The sequence below is a fragment of the Conger conger genome, chromosome 7, assembly GCF_963514075.1.
Source record: "Conger conger chromosome 7, fConCon1.1, whole genome shotgun sequence".
In the NCBI taxonomy this organism is placed as follows: Eukaryota; Metazoa; Chordata; class Actinopteri; order Anguilliformes; family Congridae; genus Conger; species Conger conger.
Genome location: NC_083766.1, coordinates 5039584 through 5061481, shown reverse-complemented (window position 1 = coordinate 5061481; position 21898 = coordinate 5039584). Strand labels below are relative to the sequence as shown.

The window sequence follows — 21898 nt, the reverse complement described above, 5'->3', positions numbered from 1 at the left end:
AGTACTGTCACAGGACCCCTGTAAAAATAGTACAAAACTAAAACTATTTCTTTTGTCATTTCATCACTGAACCGTGTGTGTGTGTGGGTGTGTCTCGGGTGCCGTTGCGCTTCACTGCCGAAGAGCAAGTTTCATTTTTGTTTTTACAGTTACTTTAGTGGGAAGCGCATCGCAGCATTTAGTCCATGACATTTAGTTCAATTCACTGCACTTTGTTCAATCATACATTGGGAATGGGAATTCCGGATACATTGGGAATGGGAATTCTGGTATTCCCCATTCACTTTAATGGGGTTTCCGATGTTTTGCGCTCACATCTTAGGGGTGCTGAAGGCATGCCTTCCTGTCTTGTTGAATATGGGCGAGAGTGATGCCAGCCGACTTTGTCTGAGGATGTGTGGCTTTACCTGGACCTCCGGGGGCCCACGTTTCAGTAGTCACCAATTTTGGGATAATACCTGAATAATCCATGAAAGTAGAAAATAGGTATGATTGTGAAGGAATGACATAGCATTTTTCACACAAATAATTGGCAAGCATAATGTATCTGAGCTTTTTTCCCCGCAAAGTGCCAAAATGCCACCGAAGAACAAATTGGTGGACGGGTTTGTTTTTCTTCAGTATTAAGTATCCCCTTACAATGCCCGTGCCATGCTTGTGTTTATGGGCTCTAAAAATTGACGATAAACAGCAAGGAGTAAAAAAATATCTTGACCGGCTTGATCTTACAGTATGCATTCATCTAATGCTTAACTGTTAAAACTAACATCGTAAAAATCTATCTGTACACTTTCATGGAAAGCCAAGCTCAGGGGCTTGCACGATGAGGATGCAAAGACTTTTGACAGTGGACGCTATTCAGTCGTGAACCCGCCCAGGTCAAGGAACGGAGTGTCTGCAGCTAACTGCCAATGTAGTGGCCTTCACCTTTGTCACACATTGTCAATAAAGATATTTGCTTATGAGGAACTGCTCCTCTGAGGTGACACATCCTGGCTGTGAAAATCACGGTTATCTTGGTGCGATTTCTACATACTGCCTCGGCATGACTTCCGTGACCCCTGGTACAGGGATGTGCTGAATGACTTGAGGGCTTGAAGGACACTTGGTTGAGTTTCAGGGTGAAGGACCGCTGTGCCATACACTTGAACAATGCACTACAGGTCTGTATTGTAGAGATTTTTTTTTTGTGTTGACTCCATGGAGTGTAAGAACAACTTAATGGCCTTAATAAAATATAAAAATGTCTTTCTTTCAAAGATATTCTATGTACATGTTTACATTTCCTAAACCTTTTTATATGCCATTGGCAATATGATCACTATAGGTAATTGTGTGTTTATATTGTGCAAAATAAATGTGCAATGTATGTAAGATCTTTCATATACAGGGTATCCCATTTTGACAAAGGCCATCCCACCCCTCTATTTATTGCTGATCTGTAATACATGGTTCATAACGGTAAAGCACTATCAAAATATTTATAAATAAGTGTGTAGAACTTAAGTTATGTTTTGTCAGAAATACCGAAAGGTATTTGAACCATAATCTGTGCCCAGTTTTTAATGCGTGATCTCCCATCTATATGACATAATCTATGTAATAGATTATTTTTATTTTAAATTTTTTTGCTTGAAAATATATGAATATATCCCTGATATGTTCAAATTGAATGCTATCAAGTTTATTTAGATTTATTTAGATATCAAAAAAATAGTTTTCTAATAAAATTGTTCATTTCATTCAGTACCTGGATTAATGGACTTTTTAAATATATGTTTCACCTTTTTCCAATTAAGAACTTTTTTTGATCAACCATAAGAATCCAAGAAACGATGGCCAACCACAAGATGGCCACCTGATCTCAGAGTTTGGACGATTTATTAGAATTACCTTTGCTTTACAATTTAGTTTGCTTATTCATTCATTCCTAACCCGCTTATCCTGAACAGGGTGTCTGGAGCCTATCCCAGCATACATTGGGCGAAAGGCAGGAATACACCCTGGACAGGTCGCAGGGCACACACACCATTCACTCACACACTCATACCCACGGGCAATTTAGACTCTCCAATCAGCCTAACCTGCATGTCTTTGGACTGTGGGAGGAAACCGGAGTGCCCGGAGGAAACCCATGCAAACTCCACAGAGAGGGGCCCCGGCCGACGGGGATTCGAACCCCGTGCCGCCTAGTTTGCTTATTTTATTTAGAATTATGTCAAAGATATCAAAAGGAAAGGCTACCCACAGCACAAAACAATTCTCAGAGGAACCAGGGGGAGGACCTGGAGAAGATACTGACGCCGACTTGACAGCTTCACAAGTGAGATCTGTGGAATCAAATATGGTTGAGGCCAATAAAGTACTCTCCGACCACCAAAAATGTATCGCTGAGGCTGAACAAAGGATCTCTAGCCTGTAGACATCACAAACAACCCAGTGAGCTTTAATGTATTAATGGCATTTGGCAGATGCTCTTATCCAGAGCAATGTACAGTTTATTAGACTAAGCAGGAGACAATCCTCCCCTGGAGCAATGCAGGGTTAAGGGCCTTGCTCAAGGCCCCAAATGCTGTGCGGATTTCATTGTGGCTACACCGGGGATCGAACCACTGACGTTGTGGGTCCCAGTCATGTACCTTAACCACTACGCTACAGGCCGCCCCCATTATTATTGGTAGAGTGGTTTGTGCTATGAGCTGGAGTTCTGAATGTGGTAGAAAGAGGTGGGGAACGAGGGGGACAAAGAATTGAAGAGATTAAGAAAATGGGGTGGATTGGTGAGAAATGGGGATGGAGCATTATTGGACAAAAATATAAAATTAGCTAATTAATGTAAACACGGACCATAGTGTTTTCGTTCATATGAAACAGTCATAAAACATCACTTCATTATGCAAGTGAAAGAAAGCACTTGCTAGGGTATTTTTGAGTTTTTAGTGAAGTGTGTGTGTTCTGTGTACAGTACTAAATGATCCCCACCTGGGAGAGTAATATTTGCCACAATTTCACAGACCATTAGCTACAAGTTCACAGACCATTGCCCTGCTATGCCTCATTTATTCCAGTATTATACATTTTGCACAGAACTCCCTCCATTTATAGTGAAAACAAAACTAATTGGAATAATTGAAGGGTCAGAATTCTCCAGCATATTTGTTTAGCCACTAAGCAGCCTGTCCTGTGTTCACATGATATATAGTTTGCCCATTGCTGTCAATGTAGTGGTTGTACATTTTGGGTTATCATGGGCGTAATTGTAAAGTAATATTTTAATATTGCATGAGAAATTATTGTGCACCTGCGGGTATTCCTGCTGTGTATCCTGTTCTGCAGCTGAAATTTAAATCTAGTGACAATTTCCTGGTGGGCTGGTTCCATTGCGTGATGTACTCTTATGAACTTTCTCTCAATTAGCTCATGTATAGTAGCATTTTGTACTTTGCCTAATTATCATGTCTATCTAGACCTGCTCCCAGTGTCCTAGCTCTATTAGTGGCAAGAGGTGCAGATCACTGTGCCAAAGCACCGTGCAAAGTTAATTCATGGTGCTTGTGCAGGGGAAAAATGGACTTGAATATCGGACTTGTGGATAATCTTTTATTGCAAAACATTTAATTGGTTGCGCAACATTGCGATGTTCACGCACGGTTAATTTCCATGGATTTCGAACCTATAGCCTTTATTGAATCAATACAATGTACATGAGTTGAAAGTAAAGAGAATGACAATAACAGAGATACGAGACGCATTGCGCACCCCTAGTTTACCGTTACTTTCGACCCGCTCCTGTGTTACTTTTGCCCAACTCGGCAGGGACAAAAGTTACATTGCACTTGGTCCGTTCTTGGGCTATTTATGTTAAACTCATATATCCTAGAATTAAAATTACAGTTGATCATTGTGAATGACGTGAGCAATTTGTGTGTCATAAAATATGGGATCTCTATTTCAGAGTAAATGGGATCAAACAAAAAACTGTTACTTTCGACCCGATCTGTTACTTATGACAATCATCCCTGGTCACCCCAACACAAGTTAGTTATTAGTCAATACTAAGCTATCAGCAAACAAAGTAGCTGTAGCCCTAAACCCCTCACCTAATTCGTCCCTTACATTACTCTGAATGGCATGCTGATTTGAATGAAGACAGAATAACTTCCGTTCAAAGTTCGATTGAGTAATCCAAGTTCGAAACCGAGCACACTACGCGCACTAAATTTCAGGCTCGTTTTCATTGAAATGTAGTACGCCTAAGTATGCGGTTTTCGAACACGAGCTCAAGAGTTAAGAAACTTGAATTCATAACTGTAGGCTATAGTTGCCTGCTTGAATCACACGACCGCAGTACTGCAACTGCTGTCATGGCAACGTATAGTCATGTGGTAAAAAAGATTCTTCGGGTTTTCTTGTTTCGGGCGAGTGTATCCTGGAGCAGCGCACTCTGCGCCTCATCTCTTTGAATATGTTCAGTAGGCTGCATTTATATCCCATCCTGTAGTAGTAAAACTGAAAGAAGTAGGCTTCAAACGCAGATGGGTGTAGATTTTTTTAATGCATCCGGAGTGAATGAATCACAAAGAATTTTTATGCCAGCCGTCTATTGAGATAAGAAATATCGCGGTTATTCATTCACGCATAAACACCGTCGTATTTCCCTCAACCAGTAGCCTACTACTTCTACGCCTAAATTTAGCCTAACTCTCCGATATATGGGTAAGAGGAATTACAATGGGTGGAGGGGGTGGGTCTGTATGCAGGTATGTAAACTAGTTGCATTCTAAATTGCACACATTTTCTAGATCTGTTCATGAACTCAGTTCTGGAGTAGTCTACCATTTGGGCGTGAAGTTCCCGAAGCTAGATAACTGCTGTTCAACTAGATAACTGCTGTTTGCATTCAGCAAATAAGACCACGCAGTTTTAAACGCTCATTATCAGGATCCTGATGGACAACCTCAATATGACCATCGATCCGAGCTGTTTACGGGAAGCTCCTTTGGCTGTTGATGTCATAAAGCGTAAGTCGCACGTGCTTCTTTCTGCCTATTTATTCGTGTTATTGATACTATTCAACTTGAAGTTCTGTAATATTCTGCACACTTACCAAGCAAACTTTTGAGATGACGACAACTCCAACTTCAAGTCTACAAGTTATTTCTTGTCAAATAATGCAACAGCAACTTTGTAGTAAATAGGTAGCTGTGTAGTTCTGCATTATTGTATTTTGTCGAATAACTTCAAGTAAAACACAACGGAATTACATAAAATGTATATGAATGTCAAATTATTTATCTTCAAAAACAGAAACTTGTGATGTGTGGGCATATTCTGTTCCAAACGACAATGTTGCGATTAGACAGATTGGTGGAGTGGGTTGGGGAGTGTTCAAACGTCCTTTTAGTAAACAGATTAATAAATCGGAAAAGGGTTGCAGATGCAATTCTATCCATACTCTTGTAAAGTGTAAAGCTGTGTGTAAGAGAAGCATTGCCACTATACCGTTCAAGACGTCCTGAAGTGCAGGGCTCCCGCTGCTGGGTGCTCCCCCTGGTTTTATATGGGCAATTCCAGCGTTATGGATGTGACATTTGGACACAAAATAAAAATGACTCTTCTTACATGATAACAAATGTTAATGCATATTATCATCGTATCCACTTTGCTGAGGGGAAGGGCCAAATAATAATAATTGTAAAAAATATTGTTAAGCCTGAAAAAATGTGACAAATAACTTGTATGTGATGCAAAAAGACAGCTATTTACTTTCTAAAAACTCTGAATTTTAAAGTTGAATGCAGAAAGTTTGATATGAATGTGATGTAGGAGGTTTGGCTGAACATAAAAAGAGCAATTTTGAAAATATATCGTTGTCTTGATTTTTCTGAGGCGATACCAGCGTTATGGATGTGACATGTCTCAAATGCACATTGTTTGACGACCTACTTCCCAATCAAATTGTATCATTACACATTTGTTAAACATCTGAAATGGTTTTCAAGATGGCCACCAAATAGCATTGATTTGAATGTTAATGGGACTAATGAATCCGTTTTTAAGCATTTTCCTGTTGTTAGCCTTCATTTTGCCAGATTCCAAAATGGTCACAATCGACTCTTTGATACGTAATAAGTATAATTGGGAAGTAGGTAAGGTTATTTTTTCATTCCCAGGTTGCTGTGGAATTGCCCATAGGATCTCTTCAAGAGTTAACTTCGTATTTTGCTACCGTTTCACTGCATCGTCTGGTGTTCTCATGAAGGCATTTTAAAGAAAGAGAGAATGTGAAAGTTGAAATATGGCATGCTTTGCAGTAAAACAACACATATTATTCCTCAGGCAGGAAAAACGAAAAGGCAGACTTCAACGCAAGTTCATTAATTCCTTAAATCACCTGGTGACCACATTGTTCCAGCATATATACCCATCCATTGAACAGATCTGTGAGACTGTGCTGCACACAACCAAGCCTTTTACCGGTACATCCAAAATTATACAATGGCTGATTCTCTGCCAATGCACTGTATGATTCTTTTTTTACATCTGTATTTCTCGTAAATGCCCAGCCTATTTTCCACCAGAATAGACTAATTGCTTTGTCGGGAGCTATTTACTGTATGTACATTGCAACACGTAGCTTTAATGAAGTTCTTGGGATTTGTCTTATATCATCTTATATATGACATGGGACCTGGGTTTTCACGATTATGTTACAGCTACACTAAAATCCTGATTGCAACCTACTAGCCATAGAAGCATGTTGGGTATTTCTGAAGGGTGTTCACCCCCTGACACTGTGGTGCTGATGGAGCATAGTTGATAAAAGTACTTGCATAGATAAATGTGTTTTGATCTGTTTATTTGGATATAGTATATTTAATTAATATTGTATTATTAATGAGTAGTTGCACGGATGGTGCAGTGGGTAGCACTGCTGCCTCACAGCAAGGAGGTCCTGGGTTCGAATCCCGGTTGGCCGATGCCTCTCTGTGTGGAGTTTGCATGTTCTCCCCGTGTCTGCGTGGGTTTCCTCCGGGTACTCCGGGTACATGCAGGTTAGGCTGATTGGAGAGTCTAAATTGTCCGTGGGTATGAGTGTGTGTGTGAGTGAATGGTGTGTGTGCCCTGCGATGGACTGGCGACCTGTCCAGGGTGTATTCCTGCCTTTCGCCCAAAGTATGCTGGGATAGGCTCCAGCCCCCCTGCGACCCTGTTCAGGATAAGCGGGTTAAGATGATGGATGGATGGATGGATGGATGGATGGATGGATGGATGGATGGATGGATGGATGGATGGATGATTAATTATGTTTGACTTTATTTGGAAACAAAAACAGTTAATAATAGTTACTACCAAGTGAATACAATGCTTTTTTCTTTATATTCTAGTCAAACAGATTTACAGATTTTTTCATGCATTGAAATTTTGAAGTTTATTACTTGCTTTTTAACATAAAATTTTGTTTATAAACTTAAGTAATATAGCAAGTAATATACATTGGCATCGGACTGTGACCATGTTGAAGTAGTGCTGCTCAGTAATTTGACTCAGTTGCTTGCAGCTTGTTCTGGAATATTATTTTCAATAATATTTTAGGGAAGCTGCTTCACATAGTGGGGGTTTGAGGTAGACCATGTGACCCACCCTATCATAATCGGTCGGAAGTTGCGAAGGCCAATTTCGCATACTTCGATATTTATGTAAAAAATATTCATTTTTGGCTGTTTTAGGCTTTCATCAAACAATATCCGATTTTTCATAGCCTGCATGTCTTAATGCCACATTCAGAGTAACAATATAGTTTTAAAATGATGGAGTCAAAAGTCACATATGTCCCTGATCAGCCACAGATGTTTTGGTTGTTTCAGTTTTACTTTTCCTTCCCAGGATCATCACCCCTGAAACGACATTATCAAACCAAGCCTAAATTCAGTTTTACAAAATAAGTTGAATAGTCTCAACTTAAACAGAAGAAGACATGGCTCCTTTAAAGAAATAAGTTATCTTAAAATCAAAGACTAATCAATACTTTAAGAGATGAAGTTGCCTTTCTCAGCAGAATCTTTTGTTTTACAGTGCACCTACCATAATACAGTATTTGTCAGTCAGTGGTAAGAATACTGACTCTTTATGGAGAAAAGCTCTGAGATAATCAGTTTTTCTGCCACAGCCCCATTTTGATGACTTTCCATTTCCAGTGTAATTAGTCACTGGCATTACATTCTTTTGTAGTGAGAGAAAAAAAACAAAACAAAAATTTTGGAGCCTTTGAGACATAGTTTAGCCATATTGCAGAACAGATGTTACTCATTGCTGCAAGATTCCTGGAAGTTTCCAAATGAGGAACCTTCCAAGGACATTCAGGAAATGTTTTTTCCCCCTGCACCATTCTGAGGAAACTACCAGACTAGTGTGTGTGAAAATCCCTGGAGATCAGAAGTTTCTGAGATACTCAAACCACCCTGTCTGGCACCAATAATCATCCCACGGTCAAAGTCACTTAGATCACATTTTTTCTCCATTCTGATGGTTGATGTGAACATTAACTGAAGCTCCTGACCCGTATCTACATGATTGTATGCACTGCACTGCTGCCACTCAATTGGCTGATTAGATAATCGCATGAATAAGTAGGTATACAGGTATTTTTGCTAATTCTGGGAATTTATACTGTTAATAATATTTTTTTTAAATTGTAAAAATGTCTTGGGGTTTTTTTTATGTTGGACCAACACTTTAGTTGATTCCATTGAATCATTAACAAAGCATACTACTTTTTGCACGTTGGAAAATAAAGCTTATGTCCTAAACTGTATTTTTTAGTTCACAGCACTTTTTGTGACGATGTATCAGGGGTGCCAATAATTTTGGAGCCCACTGTTTTTCATGAGTCACTCAAAATACTTGACACACATTGTTAGCACACATCTTCACTTCTTCAACCCATGAAGAAACATCAAGAACATGATGTTGGTTTAATGGATTTTTTTTGGTTCCGACACACAACTGGTTTTCTGAAGTTCCTTCAGTAATATTTGAATCTGCAGCATGTGACATACACAGGTCCCTGGCAATACGGACAAAGCAGGACATTCCTGAGGGCGATGACATACTAGTGGACACAATCTGACTTTGTTTCCAATGTTGTCAGAAACAAAATCATTCCACCAAGAATATGACTTTGGGCCAGATTTACGTACATGAAGCTCGCAGCGTAAAATCCGGCCTGACAAGAGTGTGTTGGTGCGGTCGCAGTCCGCCTGAAATGAACGTCTTATTTTACGAAGGCCACAGCTCATTACACAATCAGCGAATTGCATTTTGCAAATGAGGCAGATCTTGAACAGCATAGTTAAAACACGTGTTTAGAAAGTCTTCCCCAGTATTTTGTTCCAGGTGAAGAAAACACATGGCAGGACTTGTACTACTCATTTTATTGGAATGATTTGTGTCAGAAAAAGTCGGTTGGAAGTGTTGGAATGTACCCTACTGTACACTATTGTGAATACTTTTTTAATACTTATATAAATCATGTGATTTTAATGAACTTATTAGCCGGGCTACCTTCTCAAAATGTAATAGTATCACCTGTACTGAACAGGGATATAATGTGGCTTAGTTAGATGTATTATCTGGTGCAGTTAAAAGGTGCTAAAATTGTATTGGCCTGTAGCATAGTGGTAAAGGTACATGCCTAGGACCTGCAAGGTAGGCGGTTTGATCCCCGGTGTAGCGACAATAAGATCCCCACATCCCCACTGCTTAGTCTAATCAATCTCTATGTTGCTCTGGATAAGAGTGTCTGCCAAATGCCATTAATGTAATGTGATGATGTCTCTCCACAGAACTGGATGTTTTCGGGATAATTCTGTACTCCTGCTTGACCCTGATGGCTGCGGTGTCTCTGCTGGTTTACCTGGAAGAGTGCGTGTACGTCTACAAGAAAGTCCCGTCTCCCAAGAAAACCACCATCATATGGGTGATCGGTGCTGCCCCGGTAAGTATATAAACATCTTATGCAAGGACTCCAGAATTAAATACTGAAAACGTACAAATAATACTGTTACTGACGTAAACTTTATTTTACGACATGTGTAATGTTGTCTGCTTTGTTAATGATTCATTGGAATCAATCGAAGTAATCAAGTAATCAAAAAAATTCCAATAAAAACTGGTTTCACAATTATTGGCGCTCCTGGTTGAATGTTGAGTCTTTTCCTATCATTTGTAATATGATTAGAGAACACATTTGAATGGATTTCTGACCATTCCTCCATGCAGAACTTTTCAGAATCATTAATATCCTTGGGCTTGCACTTATGGACCCCCCTCTTCCGTTCAGACCGCAGGTTTTTGATGGGATTTAAGTCCGGAGACTGAGATGGAAATTACAGAACATGGATGTTGTTTTCACTTAACCATTTATGTGTGGACTTTGACGTATGTTTGGATTCATTGTCCTGCTGGACAGTCAACCTACAACCAAGTTTCAGCTTCCTAGCAGAAACAACCAGATTTTCAGCCAAAATGTCCTGGTACTTTGCTGAATTAATTGTGCCACTGATCTTAAATAGTGCCCCTGGACCACTGGCAGCAAAACATCCCCAAAACTTCAATGAGCCACCGCCATATTTGACAGTGGTTCTGAGGTCCATTCGTCTTTTGCCGCCAAACATCTCAATGATGTGTACGCCCAAAATGTTCAATTTTGGTCTCATCTCACCATCGCACTCTCTTCCAGTCATAATTCCGATGAGGTCTGGCAAGCTACAGATGCCTGGTTTTGTTAATTGTGCTCAGTAAAGTCTGTCATCCTTCCACCCTTTCAAAGAGTTTGCTGGCATGGAGGTGTCTGGTTCTTTTTGAGACCTGGTGACCCCAAGATGCAGTCAATCTCTGCAATTCTTCAACTGTGATTCTTGGTTGTTTATGGCCCCCCTACCTCAGCAGCTTTTCCCATGCTGATGGATGCCAAAGGGATTTTGCATGCTTCATATTTCTATTGCCAAATTCACTTGATTGTATTTACAATAATTGTTAGGGATGCCAATCATTTTGACTCCTATGGTTTTCAGAAACAATGTGATTTCTCAATGTGATGTGAAATAAAAGGATATTGTTTTCCTATACGTTTGAACATAACACAGTATAGGGGCGATATTGGCTCAGGATGTAAGAACAGTTGTCTGGCAGTCGGATGGTTGCCGTGTTCAATCCTGCCCTGGGTGTGTCGAAGTGTCCCTGAACAAGGCACCTAACCCCCAATTGCTCCTGACGAGCTGGTCACCGTTGGTGCGTGAGTGTGTGTGTGAATGGGTGACTGAGAAGCTGTGGATAAAGGCGCTATAAAAATTAGGACCCTTTTCCATTTAGTCTTAGTTCGTAAAATTGACTCTCCATCAGATCTGTTCCAGCACTACCCTCCATAGCATTTCAATGGAGGGTAATGAAAGTGGGAACTACTACGAGATGAACAGCATTCCTCTTTTCTTAGGTCATTGCCACCATGTCCTGCCTGGGGCTCTGGATTCCCAAAGCAATAATGTTCACGGAAATGACCTCGTCTTCGTAAGTCTCTTCCCATTGAAAGTGGACAAATGCAATGCCCTCCAAAAATATGGAGATGCAAAAACAGCCGGTTAATCTTAAAACATCTGTAAAATCTCAAAACATTGGTAGTAAATACTATGAAATAAAAGCTCTTTGTCCATTTCTGACTTATATTCATTTTTTATCCTTAGTATATTGAAAAGAATTGCTAATTTCACTCCCACACTTTTGACCATCCTTTAAAAATAATGTAAAACTGCTTGGATTAAAAACAAAAAAAACTAAGTTCACTGAAAGTAGAACTTTGAAAAAAAGAACTTTGTTTCGTTTTGAGTAAGTGAAGGCAATCTCTTTTGCTGTGTGAATCATGAGCTTGCTGTAATTTACTGTAAAGACAAGCATTATTTAAAATAATTTACTGCATCACTGACTTTTGTTTGTGATTGGTTTGTGATTGATTGGCTAAAGACACAGCACGCCTTCTTTCCGAGGCTGTAATTGGCTGCTGATTAAAAAGGAACTCAGCAGAGACGACAGCCATCTCGGACTGAAGCTTTGAGTCCTCTGGTGGGGTCTCCAATGGACTATGCATACCTTAACTCAATCTTTCTCTCCCTTTCTCTCTCTCACTCACTCTTGCTTCCTATCTGCAGGTACTTTGCAATTGTTGTTTACAAGTTCTTGATCCTGATGCTGGAGGAGTGTGGGGGAGACGAGGAGTTTCTGAGACGTTGTGGGAAGGGCCGGTTCCGGATTAGCACTGGGCCCTGCTGTTGCTGCTGTCCCTGTCTGCCACGTGTTCCGGTCACACGGTACGCTGGGTGCTGGAGCCATAGCTGAATCACACCTAGGTGCAGGAATCAACAATCCAGTCAGCTTGTTCCCTGACACCACTGTCCTGTGATGAGGTCTCTGTGCAGTCAGGTTGAGTGTCTGTTCAGTAATGAAAAAAAAGATGAAAAAGCATTGTCACGGCTCTAGGACTGAGTGTCTGTTCAGCGGTGAAACCATTGTCACTGCTCTAGGAGTGTCTATTCCGTGGTAAAAGCATTGTCCCTGCTCAAGTCACTGCTGTTAATTGGTGCAATATAGTGGTGCTGATAAGAGAGGTCAATGTCCTAAGGTTCAAGTCAACGGGGGCCATTGTTTAACAGAATTAACTGCTTTGTTGAGCTCACCATTATGACTTCTCTGTGCTCGGAGTGCAGACTGTATCCTTTATGGATAAAAAAAAAAACCATGACAGGCCAATGGAATGTTACTTTGCCAAGTAAGGAGCCCCCTACACATTCAGACCATTACAGGTGACAGACAGCTGTTTATCATGCGTACTCCATTCCCCCTGTGAAGATTTAACCCACTTCTCTTCCCTTGTGTGTTCGGAATTTGTTTTTTTAATTAGATGAGTGTTGTAATTAATGGTGATGGCTCCTGGCTGTTGGGGCCCGGGTGCCAGTAGTTCCCTGGTTGGTGGAAGTGGCTTCTTCACAGTGTCACGTCTGACTCTCTCCTAGGCGAATGCTGACCATATTAAAGTTTGGATCACTCCAGTTTGCCCTGCTGAAAACCGTCTTCTGCATTATATGCATAGTGTTGTGGACCAATGGGAACTTTGACCTCACTGATGTGAGTACTGTTTGGATCTCTCGCCCTCCCTGTCACCTCTCTGTGGGCCTGTGGATGAAACCCCACCACAGACAGCACAAAATTCACCAACTTATTTTAAGTCAGTATAAAAATGCCATAGAAAAAAAACAAAAACATGTATTTTTGCAGTGTGCATGTGGAGTATATAATGCCGTTCTTCTAGGGTCAGGCCGTGGCAGGGTAAAGGATAGGGAGATGGAGTGTAGAATGGGGTGCAGTGGGAATGAAACGAATCCTGCAGACCAACGGGTAAACAAACAAACCTAAATAAACCTCAGCTAGTCTTCGAAGGTTTACCAGGCTTGAAGCTTGTGTAGCAAACCCACAATGGAAATCAGGACTCCTCCCAGAATTGCCTTCAAAGATAAAAAAGGTAAAAATAACAAAGCAAAATAACAAACAGTGTCCCGTTGGAAGGGTGCAATCCAGCTGGAAACACTCTAAATTTCCGGAGCCACTACACGGCAAACAGAGGGGCAAAGCAAAGTCACAGTCAGGGTGGGCAAATAGGGACAAGCATGAGTGATGCACTGGGGTGAACAAACCAAAAAGGGGCTGGGCAGGAGTCAGAGTCTAAAAAGAAAATACAAACAGCAAGCAAATCAAAATGGGCTGGGCGAGAGATGCAAGTCAAACACAAATACAGGCCATATACTAGTCAACGAACCAATCAGTGTTCCACCAGTCACTCACGCAATGGTTTGCAGAGCTAGTCTACCAAGAGCGATACAAACAGCGGCCTCTTCAAGGACAAGCAACCCGGGAGTGAACAAAGATAGTACTGTAAGCAAAAGCTTACAACGTAAGGTCATTACACCCCCAAATGTAGGGCATAGGTTTTCAATCAGGATGACAGCGCGAGAATGCATCAACAACGATATGATGTGTGATGATTAGAATTGCACATGCGTTGGAGAGAAATAAGAGGGCTGTGGTCCGTAAAAATGGTAAATGGTTGGCGTTTATATAGCGCCTTTATCCAAAGCGCTGTACAATTGATGCTTCTCATTCACCCATTCATACACACACACACCAACAGTGATTGGCTGCCATGCAGGGCACCAACCAGCTTGTGAGGAGCATTTGGGGGTTAGGTGTCTTGCTCAGGGACACTTCGACACAGCCCGGGCGGGGGATCAAACCGGCAACCCTCCGACTGCCAGACGACTGCTCTTACTGCCTCAGCCATGTCGCACCCCGCTATAAACTATAACAGGAGCTGAGCTGGACCCAAGATATAGCTAAAAATGTTGAAGCACAAAAAAAAGTGCAAGAGTTATTTTTCTATTGTTATAGTTACAGCTATAGTTGATTTGATGACAAGAATACTGGGTGAACAACACCATGATTGTCTTCTTGCAGCAACAATGCACCTGCCCGTGTCACTGGCACTGGCATCATTAAATGCTATGGCATACTACATAATAGGCTTTTTACAGCATGAAAGGTACTCTGACAAACGGGAGACCTAACAAATCTTTGATACATGGCGAAGAAGGTTAGTGAGGGGCGACACCACATCAGAAATTATTTTGCAAAAACTTTGATAGTATCCAGCCATCCCAAAGTTCCTGCTTTGTCTTTGTCTGGCTGGAAAGGCTGGACATAGCCTGGGCCTTTGTGTTCAGCGGTCCAACAGCACCTTGTCCAACCTTTATCTAAATAGGTAACTGTCCCATGGTCAAATTTGTTTGTTTGTTGCGGCCCCACCTCTCCCACATATCATGGGGAACCACAATGGACCATAACCTAACCGTAACCTAAAGCAAAAAACCACCAAACCATCATCAAAAAACCCTCGGGCTGATGAGACTTATGGGCTTAATGGGAAAAAAAGCAAAACAATTGACTTAAAAGTATAAAATACAGCACTCTAAAAGGAGTCTAAACACAGGTATTAAAAACTCTCAAAACTGCGTAGGCTTCCACCTTTGTTTTGTCCAGGTGAAAACCTCTGAACATAATTACCCTGAAGGAGCCAGCCACAAGCATGCAGGGACAGCACAAGGAAGTGTAACACTATAATCTATAAACTAAGACTCTCTGCTTGTAGCTGGGTATAACTGGAACTGCGATCTGGATCAACCCGTTTGTGGGCATTCTCACCATCATCGCACTCTGGCCCGTGGCCATCATGTTCATGCATGTCCGCAACATCTTGAGAAGCCAGAAGATCATTCCCAAGTATGCCATGTACCAGGTGAGTCCTCCTGTGGCTTCAGCCAATACAAGGATCAGTGTGAAAATATATTTTATAATAATCTATTAATATGAAAACACGCTAAATGTAATTAATTTATGCAATCATAATGTCTAGAATGACTTATTAAGCTAGACATTTATTCAAGATCTGGTCCTCTTCCCTGTATACACTTGCCAATAACTTTATTAGGTATTTATTAGACTTATTATTTAGACTTCTACTGCTGTAGCCTATCCACCTAGAGTTATGATGTGTTGTATGTTCAGAGATGCTCTTCTGCATACCACTGTTGTAATGTGTGGTTATTTGCGTTACTGTCACCTTCCTGTCAGCTTTGACCAGACTGGACATTCTCCTCTGACCTCTCTCATTAGCAAGGTGTTTTTGTCTGCAGAACTGCTGCTCACTGGATTTTTTGGGGGAGGTTTTTGCACCATTCTTTGCGAACTAGTGTGCATAAAAATCTCAAGAGATCAGCCGTTTCTTAGATACTCAAACCACCCTGTCTTCCGCCAACAATAATTCCATGATCAAAGTCACTTTGATCATGATTCATTTTTTCGCCATTCTGATGGTTGATGTGAACATTTACTGAAGCTCCTGACAATACATGCCATGCCTGCACTGTGTTCAGAAGGAAAAAGATTATGAAATAAAAATCTAGCTAGGAGCATCTTGATTCATCTCATATTATTTAATCAGTTACAAATGTGTTACCTGCCTTTATGTAATTGTTTGCAATACAGCAAAATAAGTACAGGGTGGGCATGGGACGTTTATTCTTCATGGCTTCCATATCTATTTCTGACATGATGTAAGAACAAGTTACATCGAAGTTGTGGGTTGGAATATAATTATGTTCATTCAGAAGCATTTAATTATGCTATGCGTTGTTTTTCCCCACAGCTGGTGCTAGTCCTAAGTCAGCTGCAGACTGCCATTATCAACATCCTGGCACTGAATGGATCTATTGCCTGTGCACCGCCCTTCTCCTCCCAGGTCCGAGGATCCTGTGAGTGGAGCCCCATTCCTGATGTTCACTGTCGAGAGTGATGGATGACACTCATAGCCTGTAGGGTAGTGGTTAAGGTACATGGCTGGGACCTGCGAGGTCGGCGGTTCGATCCCCAATATAGCCACGATAAGATCCGCACAGCCGTTGGGGCCTTGAGCAAGGCCCTTAACCCTGCATTTCTCCTGCTCAGTCTAATCAACTGTACGTCGCTCTGGGTCAGAGCATCTGCCAAACTCCATTAATGTATTGTGATGTAATAGCCCATGTACAGAACAGATACTCAGTCACATGACACTGCTTGAAAGGCCATGACAAGAAGAGTAGGAGCTGATAAGTTTATAATGGTGGGGTATGGACCATGGCAGGAGAGACTAATGATGGTAAAATTAATGAGATAAGTGAAGTATCAATATAATGCAGAGAGGTATGGTACAAATGAATGTAACTGCACAATGTAGGCCAAAATTCCCAAACCTTATAAAAGGTTGTTATGAAATTGAACCATCCCAATCCCAGTAAGGCTCTAAGGATAGTCAATTACTGTATAGCAGCTGTGTTGTTTAACTGTGTGTAGGAAGACTTTCACTACAAAAGCCATCACATTTATGGAGCAAACAGAGTATAACTGAGAGGATTAAGAGTCCAAAGCTGCTTTGGAATTTTGGAATGCTTGAGAAGTAACCAATAATGTGGCAGTGTTGCCCCTCATTGGTAGACGAGGTATGACTCTCCACATCCTGTTTTCCGATTGCTAATGGCCAAGAACTACGCATATTTTTTGCTCATTTTATTAATTTGCCTGTTGTGATCGCCATAAGTGCCAGACATTTTTAGGCTAAAACCATGCACTATATGTATGGAAGAAAATAAGGTTCAAAGCTATTTTTATTAAAGAGCACATTGCATTTAGCTGATTTTATTTTTTGAACTGTGAAATGACTACAGCACCCCTGGTTTAAATGTCTGCTACAATGAATCTGTTTGTGATCGAAAGCAAAGCTCTAAATGGTACAATGGTTGACATTTATATCGCGCCCTTTATCCAAAGCACTGTACAATTAATGCTTCACCCATTCACACACACATACACACACACACACACACACACCAACAGTGATTGGCTGCCATGGAGGGCACCAACCAGCTTGTCAGGAGCATTTGGGGGTTAGGTGTTTTGCTCAGGGACTCTTTGACACACCCAGGGCGGGATCGAACCGGCAACCCTCCGACTGCCAGATGACCACCCGAAGAACATGAGACCCTTCTGCAAATTTGAAAGCATGATTGCTTTTTATTTTCATTTTTTACTATTTTACTTTAAAAAAAAAAAAGGAATTCAGTGATGACCCTGTACATTCTTTGTCTGCTCGTCCGTGACCTCTGACCTGCGTACGTGTATCCTTTCTCCGCAGTGATGAGCCAGCAGTTGCTGATTTTGGAGATGTTCATCATAACACTGGTGAATCGCCTGCTGTTTCGACGGCACTACGACCCGCTCCCCGCTGCTGACCAGCACGAAAAGGACAACGCTGAGAACGCCACAATCATCTTGCACCGTGAGAGTGGGGACAATATGGCATGAGTGTGAAACGGTGTCTGAGAGAGTGTGTGTGTGTGTGTGTGTGTGTGTGTGTGTGTGTGTGTGAGTTTGAGTGTGGGCGGGTTGGGATCTCAGGCCCGTATAAGTGGGAACTTGAGATGCTGCACGTGTGGTGGCACCCCAGACTGGAACAGGCACTAATGCTTTGGGGCGCACAGACAGTGCAGTGGGGCAATAACTTCCCCAATGAAATATATATATATATATCAGATCTAAATACCTTTGTTTAACTTGTTCAATGCCAAAAATGTATTGTGTTGCCATTGTCAAAGTATTCTGTCCATTAACAGAGGAAACTCTACACTTCTATACAGTTTTATACATTTCATTTACAAGCACTTGATGCACCATTCCTTTGAGGTTTCCAATTTCTTTTGATGGCTGCCCGTGCAACTGTATCACAGAACAGCACATCGTAATCTTTGTTGTGATGACTTCCCACATCAATAAAATGTATATCCCTCAAAGTATATTACTTTTACATAAGGTTCTGTATTAACCTTAGTCCTTAACCTGTCTAGCCTAATCTCAGGGACTTTTATGAGAAATAAAGTGCTTTGGGATGGTATCTCTTCTTCGGTTCAAATCTGGTTGTAATCTGTGTATTAGCCTATTGCAATTACAGAGTACTACTCGGATAACATATCCCCTCTAATTCACAGAGGTAGATCTCTAAATTCAGTGTTCAAAGTAGTATAAATAGTTCACATACATATAAACTTGGCATGCCTGAAGGAATCGTCTGGAAGAAGGTACAGCAATATTTGTGTTGATTTCATTGTTAAAAAGTTGAATAATCCCATACTTTTGTTTAAAATATTGTATCAGATACTTTCGTTCACCTTATTAGCCTTATTCAGTGCTTACCACTACTGCCAGCACCCTGTTGGATTTCCTTGTCATTTCCAAAAGTAAACGAACCAGTCCAAAAGTGTGTGTGGAGAAAAGGTTTTAATTGGTTGTGATGGAATTTGACAGCATTTCTGTGTGCAAAGCTTTAACTTAAAGAACTGCTGCTTTTATACCATGGCACAAATGGAAGCAGACAATTATTTATTGAGAATTGTAATAGTAATAGCTACTGTAGATTAAAAACTACAGTCTGATTGTATATACCTACATCGGATTCACCATGTAGAAATCACAGCGCTTTTTGTACATATTGCCCCATTCCAGGGCACCATAATGTTGGTTTGCTATAGAGCCTCCTGGGTGCTGACGGTCGTGTCAAAATGGTCATCTTGCACCTGCATGTTTTCTTATCAATCAGGGATTTTTTTTTTAAAAATTTTAAAGAGAGCATCCTTGTAAACTGAAAAGGCAGCTCCAGATCCCAGGAGTTTCGATGTTCTGGTTAGTGTGATTGTCTCTCATGCAGGAAACCAGGGCTCACCTGTTCCTTTTTTTCCTCTTTGTTATGCTCACTTAAAAAATAAATTAGACAATAACAAATTTAATTTTTTTTAAACTTAGCCCAGGGGGTTTGGGGAATGGCATTGGAGCAGCTCTGACTTCAGAGGGTAGAACGGAGTTTGTTCAGGTCGTAACGTCAAGCAAAACACAGCCGTCTGCGCCCAGGGAGCTGTTGAGGGCAAAAAAAAACAAAAAAACATCAAGCCATAACGTTTGGGACAAATGGTTTTACATGTTTTTCTGATGAGTCGGGGGTGTTTAATTACTTCCTTATTGCAGGTATAAGAGCATTTAGTATCTAGTCTTGATTCTAAGCTTTTGGTTTTCTTTGGAGTCTGTTACTTACATTTGTCAACATTACTGTAAAAACCCAGGAGAGTTGTGACAATTAAAGTCAAGGAAGCCATTGTGAGGCTGAGAAATTAGAAACATAAGCCCAGTCTACATCAAACAGCCGGCTCGAGACAAGGCAAGTCTCAGAAAGCTCAGAACGTCTAAATTAAAATCTCAGAACGTCCAAGTAAACAAATATTTTAAAATAGTCTGACACTGACACCGATGCCATTGTGGCACTACTGACCGTTCTTCTAGGAAGTGCTTTGTGATTGGTTAAGGTAATATGTTTAGTCTATTACGTAGTCCTATGTTCTAAAAACCAGTCTACAACAAACAGTCATAAAAGGAGACGTGATGAGTTCCGGAAACGCTAGTCGACGAGAGCAGACGTTCTAAAACTGGGCAGTACACACCGCTAAGACTTTCTTCAAAAAACGTTCTAAAACCATCTCAAGTCGACTGGTTCATGTAGACTGGGCTTTAGGCTATCCAAAGTCTGCTTGGAACATCATTGAGACGAAAGAGAGCAGTGGTGAGCTCAGTGATTGCAAAACAAGCCTGGTAGGCCAAGGAAGGTCTCTACAGTTGTTGACCCAAAAAATTGACCATAATGAAGAAAACCCACAAACTCCTGTCTGACAGATCAGAAACACTCTTCAGGAGGCAGGTATGGATGCACCAGTGACTACTGCCCACATAAGTCTTCACAAACAGAACTACAGAGGCTACACTGCAAGATGCAAGCCACTAGTTAGCTGCAAAAACAGGATGGCCAAATGACAATTTGTTATGACGTGCCTAAAAAAGAGTCTGCAAGAGTTCTGGTAAACAAAGGCCTTCTGGACAGATGACTCACTTGCTTCAGAGTGTTGTCAAGAGCATTACATTACATTATTGGCATTTGGCAGACGCTCTTATCCAGAGCGACATACAGTTGTTTAGACTAAGCAGGAGACAATCCTCCCCTGGAGCAATGTGGAGGCCAAAAGTAACCTCACCTGTGAAACATAGTGGTGGGGGTGTTATGGGTTGGTCATGCTTGGCTACCACAAGTACTGGCTCACTTGTCTTCTTTGTTAATGTGACTGTTGATGGCAGCAACAGAATTAACTCTAACTCTGAATTCTGAACAATCAATCTGAATCCCATAGAACGTGTTTTTCATATGCTGAGAAGGAAACTTGGCAATCTATGAAAAGTCTAAGGCACCTATATAAGATTCTGTACAGATAAGATTCTTTAAAAAATAATACAATGAAAGGTCCTAAATAAACACACTATACATTGTACATTACATTTTAGTAATTTGGCAGAATAGTTAAAAACTGAATCAAATCAATATTTTTTGTGACCACCCTTCGGCATTAAACTGCATAATTTCTCTGAGCTAGCCAACGCTGTCCTGCAGTTCTATAACACAGTCAGCAGGGAGGTTGTTCCAAGCATGTTGGAGAACTTGCCACAGTTCTTATGCAGACTTTGGTTGGTTCCTTGCTTCTGATCTCAGACAGCCTTGATCAAGTTTTTATGTAAAAAGTAGTCAATTGTTTATAGTATATGTTACTTTTTTAAATGAAATACAAAAATTAAATCTTTTGGAAAATGAATATTTGGAATGTGTTCTTTTATACTAACACACACAAAAAAATAAACATATATATATATGTAGTTTATGTAGAGAGTTTGAGCAGCATAAACACAAGATTTCATGCACAGTTGTGTTTGTTTTAACTTTATTGTCTCTCCCTCTGTTATTATCCTTCTTTTATCTTACTCTTCTGTCTTCTGTTTTCTGTTTTGTCTGTTGTCTGCATCTTCTCTCACGGATGTACTTGTAAAGTAAACCATGCCGCTTTGTATTTGGAGCGTGTCTTCATGTTCCAGGGAACTATGGGAATTGAAGTCTAGAATACACCTGTTATGACCACCAGTCACCATGGGTGGCCGCTAAATTCCACCTAAATTGAGGAGATTTCTGCAGTACAGACCTGACAGGTTTATTGGAACCATATAAATATTTAAACATCCTTAGTGTCACATGTAACTAGTGGAAGAGAGAGACCTACAGATTTAATTGTAAAAAGAAAAACACACTAAAAAAAAGTAATTAAAGGCCATTAGCCAAGTCATGTGT

At 40.8% G+C, this 21898-nt stretch overlaps 1 protein-coding gene across 1 annotated transcript; it reads left to right on the top strand.

Moving 5' to 3' along the window:
- The first annotated feature begins 4812 nt into the window (after positions 1-4812).
- Positions 4813-19277, top strand: LOC133133803 (organic solute transporter subunit alpha-like). The gene is made up of 8 exons (XM_061250026.1): positions 4813-5021; positions 9846-9997; positions 11495-11568; positions 12204-12362; positions 13065-13176; positions 15251-15397; positions 16307-16412; positions 17828-19277. The coding sequence occupies exons 1-8, from the start codon at positions 4949-4951 to the stop codon at positions 17995-17997; spliced, it is 993 nt and encodes a 330-aa protein (XP_061106010.1). The 5' UTR covers positions 4813-4948; the 3' UTR covers positions 17998-19277.
- Positions 19278-21898: the final 2621 nt, after the last annotated feature.

What these genes read in the sequence shown, in the direction of transcription:
- LOC133133803 (XM_061250026.1), top strand. Translation starts at nt 4,949, where the DNA reads ATGGACAACCTCAATATGACCATCGATCCGAGCTGTTTACGGGAAGCT. An exon ending in CCACGTGTTCCGGTCACACG is followed by an intron (nt 12,363 to 13,064) that starts GTACGCTGGGTG and finishes ACTCTCTCCTAG; the next exon opens with GCGAATGCTGACCATATTAA. An exon ending in CCAAGTATGCCATGTACCAG is followed by an intron (nt 15,398 to 16,306) that starts GTGAGTCCTCCT and finishes TTTTCCCCACAG; the next exon opens with CTGGTGCTAGTCCTAAGTCA.